General features: G+C 47.3%; 1 protein-coding gene across 4 annotated transcripts in view; it reads right to left on the bottom strand.

Annotated features, from left to right (window-relative positions):
• Positions 1 to 21,039, bottom strand: part of fat3a (FAT atypical cadherin 3a) — a 357,931-nt gene that overhangs the window by 229,744 nt on the left and 107,148 nt on the right. For 3 of the 4 annotated variants that reach the window (XM_029773663.1, XM_029773665.1, XM_029773666.1), the window contains exons 1-2: positions 20,786 to 20,995; positions 10,718 to 14,059 (exon numbers count right to left, since the gene is read on the bottom strand). In XM_029773663.1, coding sequence (XP_029629523.1) covers positions 10,718 to 14,039 — 3,322 coding nt within the window. In that variant the 5' untranslated portion in view covers positions 14,040 to 14,059; positions 20,786 to 20,995. Of the gene's footprint in view, positions 1 to 10,717; positions 14,060 to 20,785; positions 20,996 to 21,039 lie in introns of those variants that run through there. The other variant, XM_029773664.1, reaches the window with a different exon arrangement.

Genomic DNA, 21,039 nt, shown 5'->3' with positions numbered 1-21,039 from the left:
CAGTACAGAACAGAACAGTGAGTAGAACACAGTACAGAACAGAACAGTACAGTGAGTAGAACGCAGTACAGAACAGAACAGAACAGAACAGAACAGTGAGTAGAGTACAGTACAGTACAGTACAGAACAGTACAGTGAGTACAGTACAGTACAGTACAGTACAGTACAGTACAGTACAGAACTGTGAGTAGAACACAGTACAAAACATAACGTACAGTACAGTACAGTACAGTACAGTACAGTACAGTGAGTAGAGTAGAGTAGAGTAGCGTAGAGTACAGTACGGTACAGTACAGTACAGTACAGTACAGTGAGTACAGTACAGAACAGTGAGCAGAGCACAGAGAGTACAATACATTACAGTACAGTACAGTACAGTACAGTACAGTACAGTGAGTACAGTACAGTACAGAACAGTGAGTAGAGTACAGTACAGAACAGTGAGCAGAGCACAGAGAGTACAATACATTACAGTACAACTATGGCGGGCTGCACATAGGCCAAGCCTACAACAGTCCCCTGAAAGTCAGTCAAGAGCCTTCACTCTCCCCGCTCAGCACTCTCCTCTGCCAAGATTGCATAGCAGTCAGACGTCTTTGTCCTCGTCCTGTCGTGTCCCATGTATATATCTTTTTACATATTTTTCTTAGCATATCCTTTTTCATATTTTTCTAAACCTCAACTTCAAAATACTCTCCTGCAACCCGCCTCACCCAATGGGGTGTGGATCTGCTTTTTTTGTAAAGTATTACTTTGGAACTGGAATCCCCTAACAGAAGCTAGCCAGCTGACCTGCTACTAGCTAGTAGTCAACTAACCACTGCTAGCTGTCATCAGCAAACCTTTAGCTCGGAAAACTCTCGCCAATTTGCACAACGCGATTCAAACCAGAGCATACCGGACCTATTTTCTCTCCATATCCACGGATTCCTACCGCAAGCTCTGAACCTTTTCACCTGGATCATCGCAGCTTGCTATCTGCTATCCTAGTGACTACTCCTGGCTAACGTCTCTCCCGAAGCAAGCACCGATTAGCCTGGAGCTAGCCCATGCTAAGCCCATTCTCCCGGCTAGCTGAAGAGGTCCATCAGCCACTCTACAATACCTATTTTGGCAATTGGCCCGGACCCCTTTTACTGCCGGTACGGAGCTCCTTCATAACTGGACTACCGACGTAATCTGCCCGAAGGGGTTATTCAACTGGCTCCTACAAAGCGATGACCCCTGAATGCCCATCTGCTAGCCTGCTAGCCGCGGCCCGCTAGCTGTCTAGAGCACATCGGACTGTAAGCTGAATAGGTCCATCGGCCAATTTCTTGGGCCACTATACCTATTTTGCCTATTGGCTTGGACCCATTTTACTACACAAAGCCCTGCTTATCCATTACGACTGGACTACCGACGTAACCTGCCCGAGGGTTTTTTTCCAACAGACCCCTCCGTCGCGACGTCCCCTGAATGCCCATCTGCTAGCCGCGGACCGCTAGCTGTCTAGAGCATATTGGACTGTTAGCTGAAGAGATCCATTGGCCAATTTCTTGGGCCACTATACATATTATGTCAATTGGACTGAACCCCTTTGCTACACGGAACCCTACTACTCCAGCTCGACTGGTCTATTCGACGTAACTGCACAAGGAGGCTATAACAGACTTCCTCCGTCACGAAGTCCCTCTAAGGCCCTTCTGCTAGCTTGCTATGCCCCTGGCCCGCTAGTTGTCTGAATCGCCGTGTCTCCAGTCAGCCTAACTACTCACTGGACTCCTATGATCACTCGGCTACACATTTATCTCCCTAATGCCAATATGCCTTGTCCATTGCTGTTCTGGTTAGTGATTATTGTATTATTTCACTGTAGAGCCTCTAGCCCTGCTCAATATGGCTTAGCCAACCCTTTAGTTCCACCTCCCACACATGCGGTAACATCAGCTGGTTTAAATGTTTCTGGAGACAATATCTCTCTCATCATCACACAATGCCTAGGTTAACCTCCAATGTATTCACATCCTACCATACCTTTGTCTGTACATTATGCCTTGAATCTATTCTATCGCGCCCAGAAACCTGCTACTTTTACTCTCTGTTCTGAACGTACTAGACGACGAGTTCTTATAGCCATTAGACGTACCCTTATCCTACTCCTCCTCTGTTCCTCTGGTGATGTAGAGGTTAATCCAGGCCCTGCAGTGCCTAGCTCCACTCCTATTCCCCAGGTGCTCTCATTTGTTGACTTATGTAACTGTGAGAGCCTTGGTTTCATGCATGTTAACTTCTTTGGGATAGGGGGCAGTATTTTCACATCCGGATAAAAAACGTACCCGATTTAATCTGGTTACTACTCCTGCCCAGTAACTAGAATATGCATATAATTATTGGCTTTGGATAGAAAACACCCTAAAGTTTCTAAAACTGTTTGAATGGTGTCTGTGAGTATAACAGAACTCCTATGGCAGGCAAAAACCTGAGAAGATTTCATGCAGGAAGTGGCCTGTCTGACAAGGTGTTGTTGTTCTTGCTTCTGTTTATTGAAGAGTCAGGATCTTAGCTGTAACGTGACACTTCCTACGGCTCCAATAGGCTCTCAGAGCCCGGGAAAAACCTGAACGATGACGAGGCAGCCTCAGGCTGAAACACATAATCGCCTTTGCCAAGTGGTCTATCAGAGGACAATGGATTTAGGCGCGTGCCCGATTCGTGAAGTATTTTCTTTCGGCTGTTTACCTAATTGCAGATTCCCGGTCGGAATATTAGCGCTTTTTTACGAGAAAAATGGCATAAAAATTGATTTTAAACAGCGGTTGACATGCTTCGAAGTACGGTAATGAAATATTTAGAAATCTTTTGTCACGAAATGGGCCGTGCGCATGACCGTTATTTACCATTGGGATAGTGTCTAGAACGCACAAACAAAACGTCGCTGTTGGAACATAACTATGGATTATTTTGGACCAAACCTACATTTGTTATTGAAGTAGAAGTCCTGGGAGTGCATTCTGACGAAGAACAGGAAAGGTAATAACATTTTTGTTATATTAAATCTGATTTTGGTGAAGGCTAAACTTCCTGGGTGTCTAAATAGCTAGCCCGTGATGGCTGGGCTATGTACTTAGAATATTGCAAAATGTGCTTTCACCGAAAAGCTATTTTAAAATCGGACATATCGAGTGCATAGAGGAGTAATGTATCTATAATTCTTAAAATAATTGTTATGCTTTTTGTGAACGTTTATCGTGAGTAATTTAGTAAATTGTTAGTAAATTCCCCGAAAGTTTGCGGGGGGTATGCTAGTTCTGAACGTCACATGCTAATGTAAAAAGCTGTTTTTTGATATAAATATGAACTTGATTAAACAAAACATGCATGTATTGTATAACATAATGTCCTAGGTGTGTCATCTGATGAAGATCATCAAAGGTTAGTGCTGCATTTAGCTGTTTTCTGGGTTTTTGTGACATTATATGCTAGCTTGAAAAATGGGTGTCTGATTATTTCTGGCTGGGTACTCTGCTGACATAATCTAATGTTTTGCTTTCGTTGTAAAGCCTTTTTGAAATCGGACAGTGTGGTTAGATTAACGAGAGTCTTGTCTTTAAATAGCTGTAAAATAGTCATATGTTTGAGAAATTGAAGTAATAGCATTTCAAAGGTATTTGAAAATCGCGCCACAGGATTCAACTGGCTGTTACGTAGGTGGGACGAATTCGTCCCGCCGGTCCTAGAGAGGTTAACATTAGAAGCCTCCTCCCTAACTGTGTTTTATTCACTGCTTTAGCACACTCTGCCAATCCGGATGTCCTAGCTGTGTCTGAATCCTGGCTTAGGAAAAACACCAAAAACCCTGAAATTTCCACCCCTAACTACAACATTTTCCGACAAGATAGAACTGCCAAAGGGGGCGGAGTTGCAATCTACTGGAACGATAGCCTGCAGAGTTCTGTCTTACTATTCAGGTTTGTACCCAAACAATTCGAGCTTCTACTTTTAAAAATCCACCTTTCCATAAACAAGTCTCTCACCGTTGCCGTTTGCTATAGTCCACCCTCTGCCCCCAGCTGTGCCCTGGACATCATATGTAAATTGATTGCCCCCCATCAATCTTCAGAGCTTGTGCTGCTAGGTGACCTAAACTGGGACATGTTTAACACCCCAGCCATCCTACAATCATAGCTTGATGCCCTCAATCTCACACAAATGATCAATGAACCTACCAGGTACAACCCCAAATCCGTAAACACGGGCACCCTCATAGATATCATCCTAACCAACTTGTCCTCCAAATACACCTCTGCTATTTTCAACCAAGATCTCAGCGATCACTGCCTCATTGCCTGCATCCGTAATGGGTCTGCGGTCAAACGACCACCCCTCATCACTGTCAAACGCTCCCTAAAACAATTCAGTGAGCAGGCCTTTCTAATCGACCTGGCCCAGGTATCCTGGAAGGATATTGACCTCATCCCGTTAGTAGAGGATGCCTGGTTAATCTTTAAATGTGCCTTCCTCACCATTTTAAATAAGCATGCCCCATTCAAAATATTTTGAACCAGGAACAGATATAGCTCTTCATTCACTCCAGACCTGACTGCACTTGACCAGCACAAAAACATCCTGTGGCGTACTGCATTAGCATCGAATAGCCCACGTGATATGCAACTTTTCAGGGAAGTTAGGAACCAATATACACAGGCAGTTAGGAAAGCTAAGGCTAGCTTTTTCAAACAGAAATTTGCATCCTGTAGCACAAACTCAAAAAAGTTCTGGGACACTGTAAAGTCCATGGAGAATAAGAGCACCTCCTCCCAGCTGCCCACTGCACTGAGGCTAGGAAACATTGTCACCACCGATAAATCCACTATAATTGAGAATTTCAATAAGCATTTTTCTACGGCTGGCCAGGCTTTCCACCTGGCTACCCCTACCCCGGTCAACTGCCCTGCACCCCCCACAGCAACTCGACCAAGCCTCCCACAGTCACCCATTTCTTCTTCACCCAAATCCAGATAGCTGATGTTCTGAAAGAGCTGCAAAATCTGGATCCCTACAAATCAGCCGGGATAGACAATCTGGACCCTCTCTTTCTAAAATGATCTGCCGAAATTATTGCAACCCCTATTACTAGCCTGTTCAACCTCTCTTTCATATCGTCTGAGATTCCCAAAGATTGGAAAGCTGCCGTGATCATCCCCCTCTTCAAAGGGGAGACAATCTAGACCCAAACTGCTACAGACCAATATCTATCCTACCGTGCCTTTCTAAGGTCCTCGAAAGCCAAGTTAACAAACAGATCACCGACCATTTCGAATCCCACCGTACCTTCTCCGCTATGCAATCTGGTTTCAGAGATGGTCATGGGTGCACCTCAGCCACGCTCAAGGTCCTAAAGGATATCATAACCGCCATCAATAAGAGACATTACTGTGCAGCCGTATTCATCGACCTGGCCAAGGCTTTCGACTCTGTCAATCACCACATTCTTATCGGCAGACTCAACAGCCTTGGTTTCTCAAATGACTGCCTCTACTTCTCAGACAGAGTTCAGTGTGTCAAATGTTATCCAGACCTCTGGCAGTCTCTATGGGGGTGCCACAGGGTTCAATTCTCGGGCCGACTCTCTTCTCTGTATACATCAATGATGTCCCTCTTGCTGCTGGAGATTCTCTGATCCACCTCTACGCAGACGACACCATTCTGTATACTTCTGGCCCTTCTTTGGACACTGTGTTAACTAACCTCCAGACGAGCTTCAATGCCATACAACTCTCCTTCCGAGGCCTCCAACAGCTCTTAAATGCAAGTAAATCTAAATGCATGCTCTTCAACCGATCGCTGCCCGCACCTGCCCGCCCGTCTAGCATCACTACTCTGGATGGTTCTGACTTAGAATATGTGGACAACTACAAATACCTAGGTGTCTGGCTAGACTGTCAACTCTCCTTTCAGACTCACATCAAACATCTCCAATCCAAAGTTAAATCTAGAATCAGCTTCCTATTTCGCAACAAAGCATCCTTCACTCATGCTGCCAAACATACCCTCATAAAACTGACCATCCTACCGATCCTCGACTTTGGCAATGTCATCTACAAAATAGCCTCCAACACTCTACTCAAAAAATTGGATGCAGTCTATCACAGTGCCATCCGTTTTGTCACCAAAGCCCCATATACTGCCCACCACTGCAACCTGTACGCTCTAGTTGGCTGGCCCTCGCTTCATACTCGTCGCCAAACCCACTGGCTCCAGGTCATCTACAAGTCTTTGCTAGGTAAAGCCCCGCCTTATCTCAGCTCACTGGTCACCATAGCAGCACTCACCCGCAGCACGCGCTCCAGCAGTAATATCCCACTGGTCAACCCCAAATCTAGTTCTTCCTTTGGCCGCCTTTCCTTCCAGTTCTCTGCTGCCAATGACTGGAACGAACTGCAAAAATCACTGAAGCTGGAGACTCATATCTCCCTCACTAGCTTTAAGCACCAGTTGTCAGAGCAGCTCACAGATCACTGTACCTGTACATAGCCCATCTGTAAATAGCCCATCCAACTACCTCATCCCCATACTGTATTTATTTATTTATCTTGCTCCTTTGCAACCCAGTATCTCTACTTGCACATTCATCTTCTGCACATCTACCATGCCAGTGTTTAATTGGTATATTGGAATTACTTCACCACCATGGCCTATTTATTGCCTTACCTCCCTTATGTTACCGCATTCGCACACACTATATATATACTTTTTGTACTGTATTATTGACTGTATGTTTGTTTATTCCATGTGTAACTCTGTGTTGTTGTATGTGTCGAACTGCTTTGCTTTATCTTGGCCAGGTCGCAGTTGTAAATGAGAACTTGTTCTCAACTAGCCTACCTGGTTAAATAAAGGTGAAATAAAAAAATAAATAAAAAAACTGTTCTCAGGTCCTCTGATGCCCTGAAGCAGCCTTGAGTAGGAAAGAATCAGTGGTCACATCCAGCAGGAGTGGGGGAGGGGGGGCAAGTCAGTAAGACAGGTCTGGATCATCAAGCCAGCCCTTGCCATTCCCAGCTTTTCCGCAGAGTCCGTGGGTAGAAACTCCTCAGACAACATGTAGCACCTACCTGGGTGAAGCCGACATCTGCTAGATTTCGCTAAGGCGCCAGAGACTCACTACACATCAATGAATGGGTTAGTCCAACCTTGGAGAGTGAAATCCAGTCAAAACTACAACAAGCCTCTGTGATGTCCCAGCCTGTGCCATTTACAGTTTCAAATAAAAACAAAACCTAGCTAGCCTATGGGTTACCTTGACAAAAATACAACTTCCTAATATCGAGTTGGACCCCCCCGTTTGCCCTCAAAACAGCCTCAATTCATCAGGGCATGGACTCTACAAGATGTTGAATGCATTACACAGGGATGCTGGCCCATGTTGACTCCAATGCTTCCCACAATTGTGTCAAGTTGGCTGGACGTACTTTGGGTGGCGGACCATACTTGATACACACGGGAAACTGTTGAGCGTGAAAAACCCAGCAGCGTTGCAGTTTTTGACACAAACCAGTGCTCCTGGCACCTACTACCATACCCCGTTCAAAGGCACTTAAATATTTTGTCTTGCCCATTCACCCTCTAAATGGATTCACCTGGGCAGTCTATGTCATGGAAAGAGCAGGTGTTCATAATGTTTTGTACACTCAGTGTATAAATAATCAGTATTTATTAAGCTAAAACGTCTCTAAAAAAAATGCAAGCAAAAAACATTAAAACAATAAAATATTAACACATTTACAGGAGCTCTCTGCCTAGGCGACCTCACGGCACCATGGCAAACACGGAACATATCCAGAATGATGCATTGCTGTATAGTACAGCTCATGGACCCATGATGTAACTTCATATGGTAATTCTGTAACCCAGCTGTTTCTTTTCAAACTCAAGGTGTCATATCATAGCTGACACCCCATTCTTTCTGCAGACATCTTTGAATATTCATTCTGAGCAGATATTTATTTAGTTTTTGGAAAACGTAATTCCATTACCAAAGTTTGCATCTGCACGGTTCTCCATTAAATGAGTTTGTGTTCATGTTTCGGTGGAAATTGTTAAACGTAGTCCTGATGCATAGAGCTGTATGGATTGTTCAACTTCTAAGTCAATGTTATTTGTTTGGTATACATTATACATACAGATGTATTTTTATATTTTTATTTTACCCCCTTTATCGCCCCAATATTGATCTTGTCTCATCAATGCAACTCCCCAACAGTCTCGGGAGGCGAAGGTTGAGCCATGCGTCCCCCGAAACTTGACCCACCAAACCACGCTTCTTAACACCCACCCGCTTAACCCGGAAGCCAGCAGCAACAATGTGTCGGAGGAAAAGTCTGGGGACGATTCCCCCTAGTGTGATTCAGCTGAGACCAAACTGCAAAACACGACCCGGCAGCTGCACACTGAGGCATTTATTATCAATAGCTTAAAACAAATATTGTTGCTATAAGCAGAAACAGTAGTAGTTATAAAACTGCAGTAGTTTATTGGATGAGTTTATGAGTTTTTCTCTGAAGGACAAGAAAAGAGTCAGACTGCTAAACATGCTGAGCTAGGCTACTCCTCCCTAAAACCAAAATGTAACATTTAAAAGACAACTAGGCCTTGTGTCACGACTCCTACCGAGGGTGACTCCCCTCCCTGTTCGGGTGGCGCTCGGCGGTCGTCGTCACCGGCCTACTAGCTGCCACCGATCCCTTTTTCCCTTTCTGTTTGTTTTGTCTAATTAGTTTCACCTGTTTTCATTTAGGCTTGTTAGTTGAGCTATTTAAGCCAGTAGGCCCGCCTGTTCTTTGTGCGGGCTTAATGATCCTTCCACTGTGTTCTGTGTGGTGGATAGTATATTTTGGGTGTTTGTATTTTGGTGCGCCTGGCATTTTGGGCGAATTACTTTTGTGCGTAATAAAGCGCTGCATTGAACTTTCTGTCTCCCTGCGCCTGACTCCGCACCCACTACGCCCAGACCGCTACACATTGGCTATAGACTCCAACTGAGCTCGAGGACCACTTTTGTGCTTTTTCAGTTTCCAGCTAAATTGCATGAAATACTAAAGGAGGAGTCGGTTGGAGTGGCTCTCTCTCTCTCTCTCTCTCTCTCTCTCTCTCTCTCTCTCTCTCTCTCTCTCTCTCTCTCTCTCTCTCTCTCTCTCTCTCTCTCTCTCTCTCTCTCTCTCTCTCTCTCTCTCTCTCTCACTCACATATTCCACAACACGATCCTACAGTGTGATGAAGGATTACTTGGGCCTGGAGCGCCATTTGCTGGGGATCTAAAGGCAATTTGAAACCATCAAGATAATTTACCGTTCCGTCAGACACGGAGGTGATGCTGTTTAAAATCTATCTCCTGCTTCTTCTCCCACTTCTCCCCCTCTCTTCTCCACCTGCTCCCCCTCTCTTCTCCCCTGCTCCCCCTCTCTTCTCCCCCGTTCCCTCTCCTCCAAGCCCTTCCCATTTTAAGTGGAAACTGCTCTTGGGCCATAATTCATGTAGGATTTATATAGTGTGTGTGTGGGGCGGAGGGACACGAGGTAGAACACACACCGCGGGCCAAGGTCATAATAACCCTAATCCTCCCTCTTGGCACTCCGCCGCCTCCTCTCCCTTTAGATAGGAAATAAACCGGTCTACTATGCCCCTCTGTCACGACTTCCGCCGAAGTTGGTGCCTCTCCTTGTCCGGGCGGCGTGCGGCGGTCGACATCACCGGCTTTCTAGCCGCCACCGATCTACGTTTCTTTTTCTATGTGTTTTGTCTTGATTGTACACACCTGGTTTCCATTACGTTATAATTTATTCCCTATTTAATCCTCTGGTTCCCACATGGTTTTGTGCGTGTTTGTTCTTTAAGTGGTCGCTTTTTTGTGCCGAGCTGGATTGTTTTCCCTGTATGGAATTTGTTTGTGATTTATTTTGAGTAAAGTACGTTTTTACTCAGTTCTGTGTCCTGCGCCTGACTCCGTCCTACCTGCTGCACACAGACACTTGACACCCTCCTCCTCTTCCTAGTGGACAGAAGGATCGCACGGCCGGGCACGAACCGCCTTTAAATAAACAGAATCAGGAAAATCCTAGAATACCTCAGAGCAGAATGTCACTAAGGGCCTGTCAAGCTTCCCCGGACGGTCTGGCGGAGCTCCAGCCCAGAGTGGGAGACGAGTAGAAGAGGAGGGGCAGGTGGTTAAGGTGGAGAAGGCAGAGGGAAGCCAAATGTCTGGGTCAGGCGAAAATGACATGACAACTGCACTAAATGTAAATAAAGAGATCAGTGTGGTAATTCAATCTCCCAGACTGGAGCTAAGCTTATAAATCACAGCTCCAAACCTTCTTAAGAACACCCCAGCCCAAAACGCGGCAGCCGCTCCACAATTAGATTCTTTGTCAGCCTCTGGACTGGCCTCCGGAGCATGTCTCTCTCTCCATCTCACACACACATAGCCGAGATGGGATTTATAATGTCCAGCATCATTAAACACACATGGCTCACACACAGCATTAGTCAGTAAAAGGGGATATTGTAGCTCTAGCACCACAACATTAAATCTAACATATCTACACAACGCAGAATTGTAATCTGTTTTATGTTCAATTGTTAATGCCTATAAATCCAGAGAATAAACCAACTATCAAGACTAATCTAAACTGTGATATTACATGCAACAGCAGTTTTTTTTAAGGCAATCTGCACTTACCCGTCTCTTCGTCGATGGCGAATCGTCCCAGTCCACTCCCGTCCCGGATAGAGTACTGGATTTCCCCATCTCTACCATCATCGTCATCCCGGGCCGTGACTTGGAGGACGGTGGTCCCGATGCGGGCGCTCTCCTTCACCGATCCCGTAAGGGCGAAGTGGGAGAAGTAGGGAGTGTACAGGTTCTCGTTAACATCTACCACCTCTAGTTCCACGAAGGTGACAGACAGGAGAGAGACAGGTCTCCCTTTATCCTTGGCTCTCACCGTGAGGTTGTAGAACTGTTGCGTCTCGTAGTCCAGCTCCTTGGTCAGACGGATGGCCCCACTGGCCTTGTCCACCTCGAACTTCCCGTTGTAGTCATTGGCCAGGGAGTATCTAACCTGGCCACCCAGGCCAAGGTCTGGGTCCTGGGTCTCAAGCCAGGCCACTACGGTTCCCACTGGCAGATCCTCCAGGGCCCGGGTGTTGTAGACACTGGGGATGAATGCCGGAGGGCAGTCGTTAACGTCCTCTAGAGATATCTTCAGAGTGGTGACTGAAAACTTCTGGTTCCCTTTCTCTGCACGGTCACGAGCCTCAATCTTCAAGTTGAAGGTGGAGACGAACTCCCTGTCCAGCTGGCCGGCAACGTACACAATCCCGTTGGAGCTGTTGATGCCAAACTGGGTGGTGCTGGTCAGGACGGAGTAGACAATCTCTCCATTAGGCCCCAGGTCTTTATCAGTGGCCTCAACCTGAATGACATCGGTGCCGATGGCTGTGTTTTCGGGAATGAAGGTTCTATAGCCTCCCTCCTGCAGGAACTGAGGTGCATTGTCATTGGCATCTTCTACGTAGACGGTGAGCAGACGCCAAGCGGTTTTCTGTGGCAGGCCCAGGTCGTAGATAGTGATGTTGAGGAGGTATCTGTCTCTTTTCTCTCTGTCCATGGGCAGGAAGACGCTGATCAGCCCACTCTCCATGTCGATCGTGAAACAGCTGTCTGTGTTTCCATCTGAGATGGCATACAACATCTGACCGTTAAAACCTGTGTCGCCGTCATAGGCGTTGACCTTGAAGACACTGGACCCGACCTTTAGGTCTTCGTGCACTGATATATCTGTGGGAAAGGCCTTATCAAACTGAGGTGTCTGTCTGTTGACGGAGAAAAGGTCAATGAACCCTTCCTCGATCTTGGGCTTGGTTCTAGCTTTGGACTTATTTAGTAATTTCTCAGCTAACTTTTGGGCGACTCTGGTCTCCCTACAGTTGAAGCTCTTGGGGAAAGATTTCCCATGAACTATAGAAATATTCACGAACATCGGGTCGGAGAAGTTCTCTCCATCTGTGGCGGTTATTTTCAAACTGAAGATTCCATTTTTTGGACTGGCAGTGGAGAGGGACCTCCGTAGGGTTAGGACCCCTGAGTCAGGGTTCAGGTCAAAGAAGCCCCTCTCATTCCCTTCCAGGATCTTGTACTTCACCAGCTCCAGCTCGTCTATGTCGATGGCAGACATGGTGGTGATTACCTCATTGATGGGGAAGTCCCGAGAGACTAGTCCCTGGCACGCCACCTTCTCGAATAAGGGTTGGTTGTCGTTCACATTCTCCAGATGGACAGTTACATTGACTTCATTCTCTCGTCTATAAGGGGAACCCCAGTCAGAGGCCCTGACCACAAACACGTAGCTCTCAGACGAGGACTCAAAGTCCAGCTCCTGTGTGGTGGTGAGGATTCCAGAGAACTGGTTTATTTTGAAGGGCAGGGGCTGAAGGCTGGCTATGCTGTATGTTATGTATCCATTCTCCCCGCTATCACCATCCACAGCGGAAACCGCCAGCACGGTCCATCCCACGGGAACGCTCTCGTTGACGAACACCTCGTACGAAAGCTGAGTGAATGTTGGGGTGTTGTCGTTGGCGTCCTCGATGGAGACCCGAACGTTGACCCTCAGCTCGCTGTCCACCTCCACCACTTCCAGGTCAAACACATCCTGAGTGACCTCCGTGAACCAGCGAGCAGTTGAGATCACGCCTGTTAGGGTGTTCATCCGGAAGTAGGAGGAGTCTGCCGAGGGGGTCAGAATATATTCCGCATCGTCCGGCTCAGGGGTGATTTTCACCACCTTTACGATCGTGCCTGGGGGTGAGATTTCATTGAGACTAATTTCGTACGACTCCTGTTCGAATTTCACTTCCACAGCATGTGGTTTCTTCACCATGACGTGCACAACCCTGACCGAAGAAAACTTTTGAGGGGCACCCTTGTCCTTAGCCTGAAGTGTGAGGTTATATCCATAAGGGAAGTTCTCCCAGTCCACTTGGTCAGACGCCTTGATAGCGAACTCATTGACCTCTGACCTCTCCAGAGTGAACTGCTCCATAGGGTCTCCGGCCACTATAGACAAGGACTCAATCTCTCCATTTAACCCCTCGTCCAGGTCTTCCACAGTGACCACTGCATACACAGGGTCCTTGTCTAACCACGAGGGGACATGGGTGACCACATTCATGACTGGCAGATGCTCGTTGACACGCTCTACATGCACAAAGAGCTTGGCCGTACTGCTCACACCATTATTGCCATACAACTTCATCCCGCGGTCCACCGCCTGGATTTCTAGGTCGTATCGGTTCTGCTCCTCAATGTTCAGTTTCCCGCTGAGGGAGACCACACCGCTAGTTGGGTGCACGGCAAACAGCTCCATTTTCTCCTTAAAGAAGTAGTAAAATTCCCCATTGGAGCCGACGTCCGCATCAGTGGCTGTAACTTGTGCTATGCTAGTCCTGAGGGGGGTGCTTTCTGCGATGGTGACTGAGTATGTGGTGGGTGAGAAAAGAGGTCGGAGGTCATTCATGTCCAGGACCTGGACAGTCACTTTGGTCCAGGTCTCCAGAACCTCCCCCTTGACGGAGGCTTTCACTGTCAGTAAGTAGCTGTCCTGGATTTCTCGATTCAAGATGGCTGCGTTGCCGCCTTTAGTCCTTATGCGTAAGAAGCAGAAATCTCCCAGCATGTACTCCTCTGCTTTAAAGAAGCCTTCTTCATCTCCGGAGGTGATCCTGTAACGGATTTCCCAGGAGCGCTGGGCCAGGTGGATGCCCATTTTAACTTTACTGTTGGCGTATGTGCGCGCTGCCGAGTTCTCGTAGACAGTGGCATGATAGACGGACTGCGTGAAGAGAAATCGAGGGCCGTCGGCGGGGCCCTGGGGAGAACCCTGGCTGTCCTGGCAGCAGCAGGGGGCAGGCTGGGAGAGCAGCAGCAGCAGCAACAGGGCCAGGCAGAGGAGAGGGGCACGCATGCCTGTGTAGGCCCACTGGCCCATATTCACATCCATCCCATCATCACTCTTCCATCCTGCAACAAAAGAAAGGAAAAAGATGTTAGCCACGGGGGCAAAGGGGAGATTGTGGCAAAGGAGGAAAGGAGGATTTACAACCGCAAAATACATGCCACATATCCCACAACTTGACCTTTGACCTCTAGGCCTAACAGGCTACTAATTTTCCATTTGATTGCAAAGATTGATTGGATGGGGAGGGAGATGACAAGAACGCATAGTAACCAGGCAACCTTAGGAGGTATGACATCATTGTGTGAGGACTCTATGGACACTGACACTCAATTGCACGTTTTGAAAAACCAGGAGGTTGGTTCAAGAAGGAAGGAACAAAATAATTGCATGGCTAGTGGAAGGAAGAGTGCAGCATCACCAAAACACACAGACACCAAAAAAAACATACCACTATTAGACTGCAGGGAAACTGAATCTAAAAACAGATCACTCTATCGTAATACTGTTCCTGAACTACAAGAAAATACGTCATATATCTGTCATGAACAACAGTCCAGATATGGCTCAAGCTGGGAGTCAAATAGGGCTGCTGTTGTGCTTAGTTTCTGTCAGAAAAAGAGGGAGCTATTCTGAAATAAGTGGCCACAAATATGCTCCAATCCGGGGTACTGGGAGAAACCCTGATCCGGTAAATGCCATGTTGGTGGAGATAGGAGCGCAACCGCAGTTGGGGTTATGATGACTCGACGTTTTCCACCTCGGTGACTGCAGGGTGGACGGGAGGAGTTCACATGTCCGAGAGAACTTATAATAACATGCTGGGGAAAGAGAACTGCCACACACCCACAAAACACACACACACACACTCTCTCTCTCTCTTTCTTTCAAAACACTCTCAGCACTATGAGTCTGTCGACAATCCTCTGACCTACAAAAACATTTAACAGTTGCCAAACCCCTCAGCTGAAACAATGAAAACCACCATCCAAACCCTACATTTAAATAAGACCCATCAGCCATTTAGGGAACAAAGATGACAATCCACCAAAGACTGTGTGTGTGTGTGTGTGTGTGTGTGTGTGTGTGTGTGTGTGTGTGTGTGTGTGTGTGTGTACACACGTGTTACTACACTTGGCAGTACCAAAAGTCCTCACAAGAATAGTAAACCAACTAAAATTCAGATAAGTAAGGACATTCGGCCAGTCCTCACATGTAAAAAGGCTATTTTAGGACTAGGGGTTAGTGGTTAGGTTTACGGTTAGGGGTTAAGTTAGGGTTCGATTCCCATGGGGGACCAGTACGGGGGGAAAAAATGCATGAAATGTATGCGTTCACTACTGTAAGTCGCTCTGGATAAGAGCGTCTGCTAAATGACTAAAATGTAAATGTAAAAATGTTAAGTTTAGGGTTAGGGTAAGGCTTAAGGTTTAGGGAAAATAGGATTTGGAATTGGAATCAATTGTTGGTCCCCAAAAAGTCCTCACAGGTATAGCAAGACATACGGTCCATTCAGAAAGTATTCAGACCCCTTGACTTTTTCAACATTTTGTTATATTACAGCCTTATTTGATTAAAAAAAAAAAAAATCCTCATCAATCTACACACAATACCCCATAATAACAAAGCAAAAACAGTATTTTTGAAATTTTTGCAAATGTATAAGAAAACCCCCCGGAAATATCACATTTACATAAGTATTCAGACCATTTACTCTGTACTTTGTTGAAGCACCTTAGGCAGCGATTACAGCCTTCAGTCTTCTTGGATATGACACTACAAGCTTGGCACACCTGTAATTGGGGAGTTTCTCCCATTCTTCTATGCAGATCCTCAAACTCTGATGCTGCCACCACCATGCTTCACCGTAGGGATGGTGCCAGGTTTGCTCCAGATGCGACGCTTGGCATTCAGGCAAAATAGTTCAATCTTGATTTCATCAGACAAGAGAATCTTCTTTCTCATGGTCTGAAAGTCATTTAGGTGCTTTTTGGCAAACGCCAAGCGGGCTGTCATGTGCCTTTTACTTTTACTGTGCCTCAACACAATCCTGTCTCGGAGCTCCTTCAACCTCATAGCTTGGTTTTTGCTCTGGCATGCACTGTCAACTGTGGGACCTTATATAGACAGGTGTGTGCCTTTCCAAATCATGTCCAATCAATTGTATTTAACACAGGTGGACTCCAAACAAGTTGTAGAAACATCTCAAGGATAATCAATGGAAACAGGATGCACCGGAGGTCAATTTTGATTCTCATGGCAAAGGGTCTGAATACTTATGTAAATAAGGTATTTCTGTTTTGATTTTTAATAAATGTCAAAAAATGTTAATACATTTTCGCTTTGTCATTATGGGCTATTGTGTGTAGACTGATGAGGAACATTTTTTTATTTAATACATTTTAGAATAAGGTTGTAACGTAACAAATGTGGAAAAATTCAAGGGGTCTGTGTGTGTGTGTGTGTGTGTGTGTGTGTGTGTGTGTGTTTTGTAGGCTGGTTGGTATGCCTTTAATACAGCACAGCCCAGAAAAGATTGGTGAACATCCCCAATGATTAAGAGGCTACTGCATGAAGAACTGTCAGTTCAAACACTCCTTCAACCTGAGATGCAGAGACTGAGAGAACGAGGGGGTGAAGACAAGGGAGAAAGGGAGAAAGAGAGAGAAAGAGAGCGAGAGAGAGAGCGAGAGAGCAGCACAGAGAGTTTAAAGACTGAAATAGAATGTGAAAGGGACGGGAGGCAGAGATATGGAGCGTGGGGAGAGAGAGAGACAGAGAGAGAGACAGAGAGAGAGACAGAGAGAGAGAGACAGAGAGAGAGACAGAGAGAGAGACAGAGAGAGAGACAGAGAGAGAGACAGAGAGAGAGACAGAGAGAGAGAGAGGATGCTAAGAGAGAGAGAGAGAGAAGAAGAGGGGCCTGTAATAGATACGGTGACAGACAGAGAGAGAGAGAGAGAGAGAGAAAATCTTCATAATGCTATAATAGGAGATTGTGTTTAGACCATTCTACGATCCGCTTGACTGTTTGTGTTTTGAACATTCTGCGATCCGCTTGACTGTTTGTGTTTTGAACATTCTGCGATCCGCTTGACTGTTTGTGTTTTGACCGTTCTATAATCCGCTTGACTGTTTGTGTTTTGACCATTCTACGATCCACTTGACTGTTTGTGTTTAGACCATTCTACGATCCGCTTGACTGTTTGTGTTTTGACCATTCTACGATCCACTTGACTGTTTGTGTTTATACCGTTCTACGATCCGCTTGACTGTTTTCACTAACGTTACCTCATACTCCTGCCAGTGCCAGCCAGACTCATTGCCATGTATTTAGCTTGCAATATTTAGCTAGCTAGCTAAAGGGTTAGCGTTGTCGCTTGCATAACCGGCTTGCTAGCTAGTTTAATTCCTACCTGTTACGGCTGTCGATAGGAGGGGACCAAAGTGCAGCGTGGTGAGTGTTCATTATATTTATTTAGACAACTAAACACTATAACAAAGAAACAAACCGAAAACAGCCAAACAGTTCCGTCAGGTCACAGAATAACAAAACAGAAAAAAACTACCCACAAAAACCAGGTGGGAAAAGGCTGCCTGAGTATGGCTCCCAATCAGAGACAACGACAGACAGCTGCCTCTGATTGGAAACCATACCCGGCCAAAACATAGAAATAAAATACATAGAATGCCCACCCCATATCACACCCTGACCTAACTAAACAGAGAAAAACGTCTCTCTCAGGTCAGGGCGTGACAGTACCCCCCCCCCCAAAGGTGCGGACTCCCAGCCGCAAACCTGAACATATAGGGGAGGGTCCGGGTGGGCATCTATACTTGGCGGCGGCTCTGGTTCGGGGCATAGCCCCCACACCGCCCGCTGATCCCCTTGCTTCTGTGTCGCCGGAGGAACCAGACCGTGGATCATCGCCGGAGGCTCTGAAACGCCAACCGCCACTGACGACTCTGGGCTGCAGGCCGCCGCTAAAGACTCTGGGCTGCAGACCGCCCTGGAAGACTCTGGGCTGCGGACCGCCTTGGAAGACTCTGGGCTGCGGACCGCCTTGGAAGACTCTGGGCTGCGGACCGCCTTGGAAGACTCTGGGCTGCAGACCGCCCTGGAAGACTCTGGGCTGCAGACCGCCCTGGAAGACTCTGGGCTGCGGACCGTCGCTGAAGACTCTGGGCTGCGGACCGTCGCTGAAGACTCTGGGCTGCAGACCGACGCTGAAGACTCTGGGCTGCGGACCGTCGCTGAAGACTCTGGGCTGCGGACCGTCGCTGAAGACTCTGGGCTGCGGACCATCGCTGGAGGCTCCGGACTGGGGAGCGTCGCTGCAGGCTCCGTGCCATGGATCATCACTACAAGTTCCGCGCCATGGATCATCACTGGAGGCTTTGTGCCATGGATCATCACTGGAGGCTTTGTGCCATGGATCATCACTGGAGGCTCCAGGCCATGGATTATCACTGGAGGCTTCGTGCCATGGATCATCACTGGAGGCTTCGTGCCATGGATCATCCCTACAGGCTCCGGGCCATGGATCATCACTGGAGGCTTCGTGCCATGGATTATCACTGGAGGCTTCGGACCATTGATCATCACTGGAGGCTTCCTACGTGGAGCTGGAACCGGTCTCACCGGACTGGGGAGACACACAGGAGACAGGGTGCGCAGAGCAGGCACAGGGTATACTGGGCTGTGGAGGCGCACTGGAGGTCTGGAGCTTAAGGCTGGCACACTCCGTCCTGGCTGGATGGTTATTTTAGCCCGGCAAGGGCGGAGCGCTGGCACAGGACGAACTGGGCTGTGCTGGTCAACGGGGGGGTACCGTACGTAGAGCTGGCGCAGGATAACCTGGGCCGAAGAGACGCACTGGAGACCAGGAACCCTGACCATGCACACTCCTTCCTGGCTGAGTGCCAACTCTAGCACGGCAACGGTGAGGAGCTTGCACCGAGCGCACCGGGCTGTGAGTGCGCACTGGCGACACAGTGCGCATCACCGCATAACACGGTGCTTGCTCGGTCACTCGCTCCCCACGGTAAGCACGGGGAGTTGGCTCAGGTCTCCAACCTGACTCTGCCAATCTCCCCGTGTGCCCCCCCCAACATTCTTTGGGGCGCTGCCTCTCGGGCTTCCGTTGTATCCTTGCCTGTTCCTCCCAGTATCGCCGTTCCGCTTTCACTGCCTCTATCTCTTGTTGCGGACGGCGATACTCCCCAGGCCTTGACCAGGGTCCTGCCCCATCCAGGATTTCCTCCCAGGTCCAATCGGCCCACGCTGCTTGGTCCTTTGGTGGTGGGTAGTTCTGTTACGGCTGTCGAAAGGAGGGGACCAAAGCGCAGCGTGGTGAGTGTTCATTATATTTATTTAGACAATGAAAACACTATAACAAAGAAACAAACCGAAAACAGCCAAACAGTTCCGTCAGGTCACAGAATAACAAAACAGAAAATAACTACCCACAAAACCCAGGTGGGAAAAGGCTGCCTAAGTATGGCTCCCAATCAGAGACAACGATAGACAGCTGCCTCTGATTGGAAACCATACCCGGCACTACTTTGCTTGCCATGGCATTGGCTATTAGATAGCTAGCTAATCAAGCAAACCAGACGACATGTTTGATATGATGTAGCTAGCTAGATATCTTTCAATATGACCTGGCCATATAAAATTCCTGCTAGCGCACGTTAGCTAGTTAGCTTGTTTCAACTATGATTTTCTAGCTAACGTTAGGTAGCTAGCAATCGAGGGCTGACTGTTCTCATAAAAGTTTATTTTGTAGTGCAAGGATCAGCTATGGTGGTAATTTGTGTCATGACTGACTACTGCAGTACTGCTTGTCCATGTGCTAGCTACCAGCAACAAGCTCAGACGAGCTAGCTAAACGTTGTGTCAGCATCCAACAGTGACCAGCTGGTGGTTGCATAGTAACGGCGTCACCAGCCTCGATTCTAATCAAGCTTGCACCAGTTGTGAAACTGGGCTGCGGTGGCCCAGGTTTCCCTCAAACCAGCTCAAATTTGGCCCTAATTTTAAGTGACAGTGGAAACTGAGCTTTAGGCTGCTACATACACACACCTGTCCTGCATCTGACGGTAACTATTAAATAAATAAATCAAACAAGTGCACACACACACACACACACCTGCTGGAAATCTCTCCTAAATATGCACACACACACGTGCACCCTGCTGTGACTCCCTCTAGCAAACACACAAACACACATACAGACATCCACACACCACACACACACACACTCACACACCACACACACCCAACCCCTATCACTCTATATCTCGTTCGCTATCTCAGATAATCTGGTCACAGGTAAACTTTTTCCTTCCCTTATCCCTGTTCCAGCTTCCCATCATTGGATTAAATATGTTATCGTGTGTGTGTGTGTGTGTGTGTGTGTGTGTGTGTGTGTGTGTGCGTGTGTGTGTACGTGTGCCGTAACTGCTGTTATATGAGCAACTGTGTGTGTGAATGTATATGCCTAAATTCCAGTGTCTGTCTCTATTCATATATGAGCACAGCACACGAAGGAGAGCAGAACAGAACCTCACCACAGAAAAACATTATCTACAGAGAAGGCCCACTTACTGCCAGAGCTAAATAGCTCCTCATTAGCGTCTCATTAAAGGCTAATTCGCCTTATTTGTCTGTGGTAAACATCAGCCATATCTCTCTACTCCCTCTTCTTAAGGGAGAAGTCAGAACAGCCCACAACACAGCTGACATCGCAGCAGCCTGGTACAGATCTGTCTCCATAATGTACACCTACCGGAGAGGGATGTGGTCTGGCTTTTTGTGGGAAGATGAAGCGAATTCTCAGGCTCATTGTGCAGCGACAATCCCTGGAGCTGGAGACTTTCCTCTGCCTGTTTTTACGGCTGACGTGCTGACAAAGCCGGGCGAGCGGTGAGCGAGACAGGGAAACATTCACACACACACACAATGACAAATGGACACACACACACAGACACAAACACACAGTGTGATAATAGACAAACACACAGAGACAACTGCAACTCACTG

Source organism: Salmo trutta, chromosome 13 (genome assembly GCF_901001165.1).
Source record: "Salmo trutta chromosome 13, fSalTru1.1, whole genome shotgun sequence".
NCBI lineage: Eukaryota > Metazoa > Chordata > Actinopteri > Salmoniformes > Salmonidae > Salmo > Salmo trutta.
Note: the sequence above shows the minus strand (reverse complement) of the source record. Positions and strands in the feature narration are given on the sequence as shown.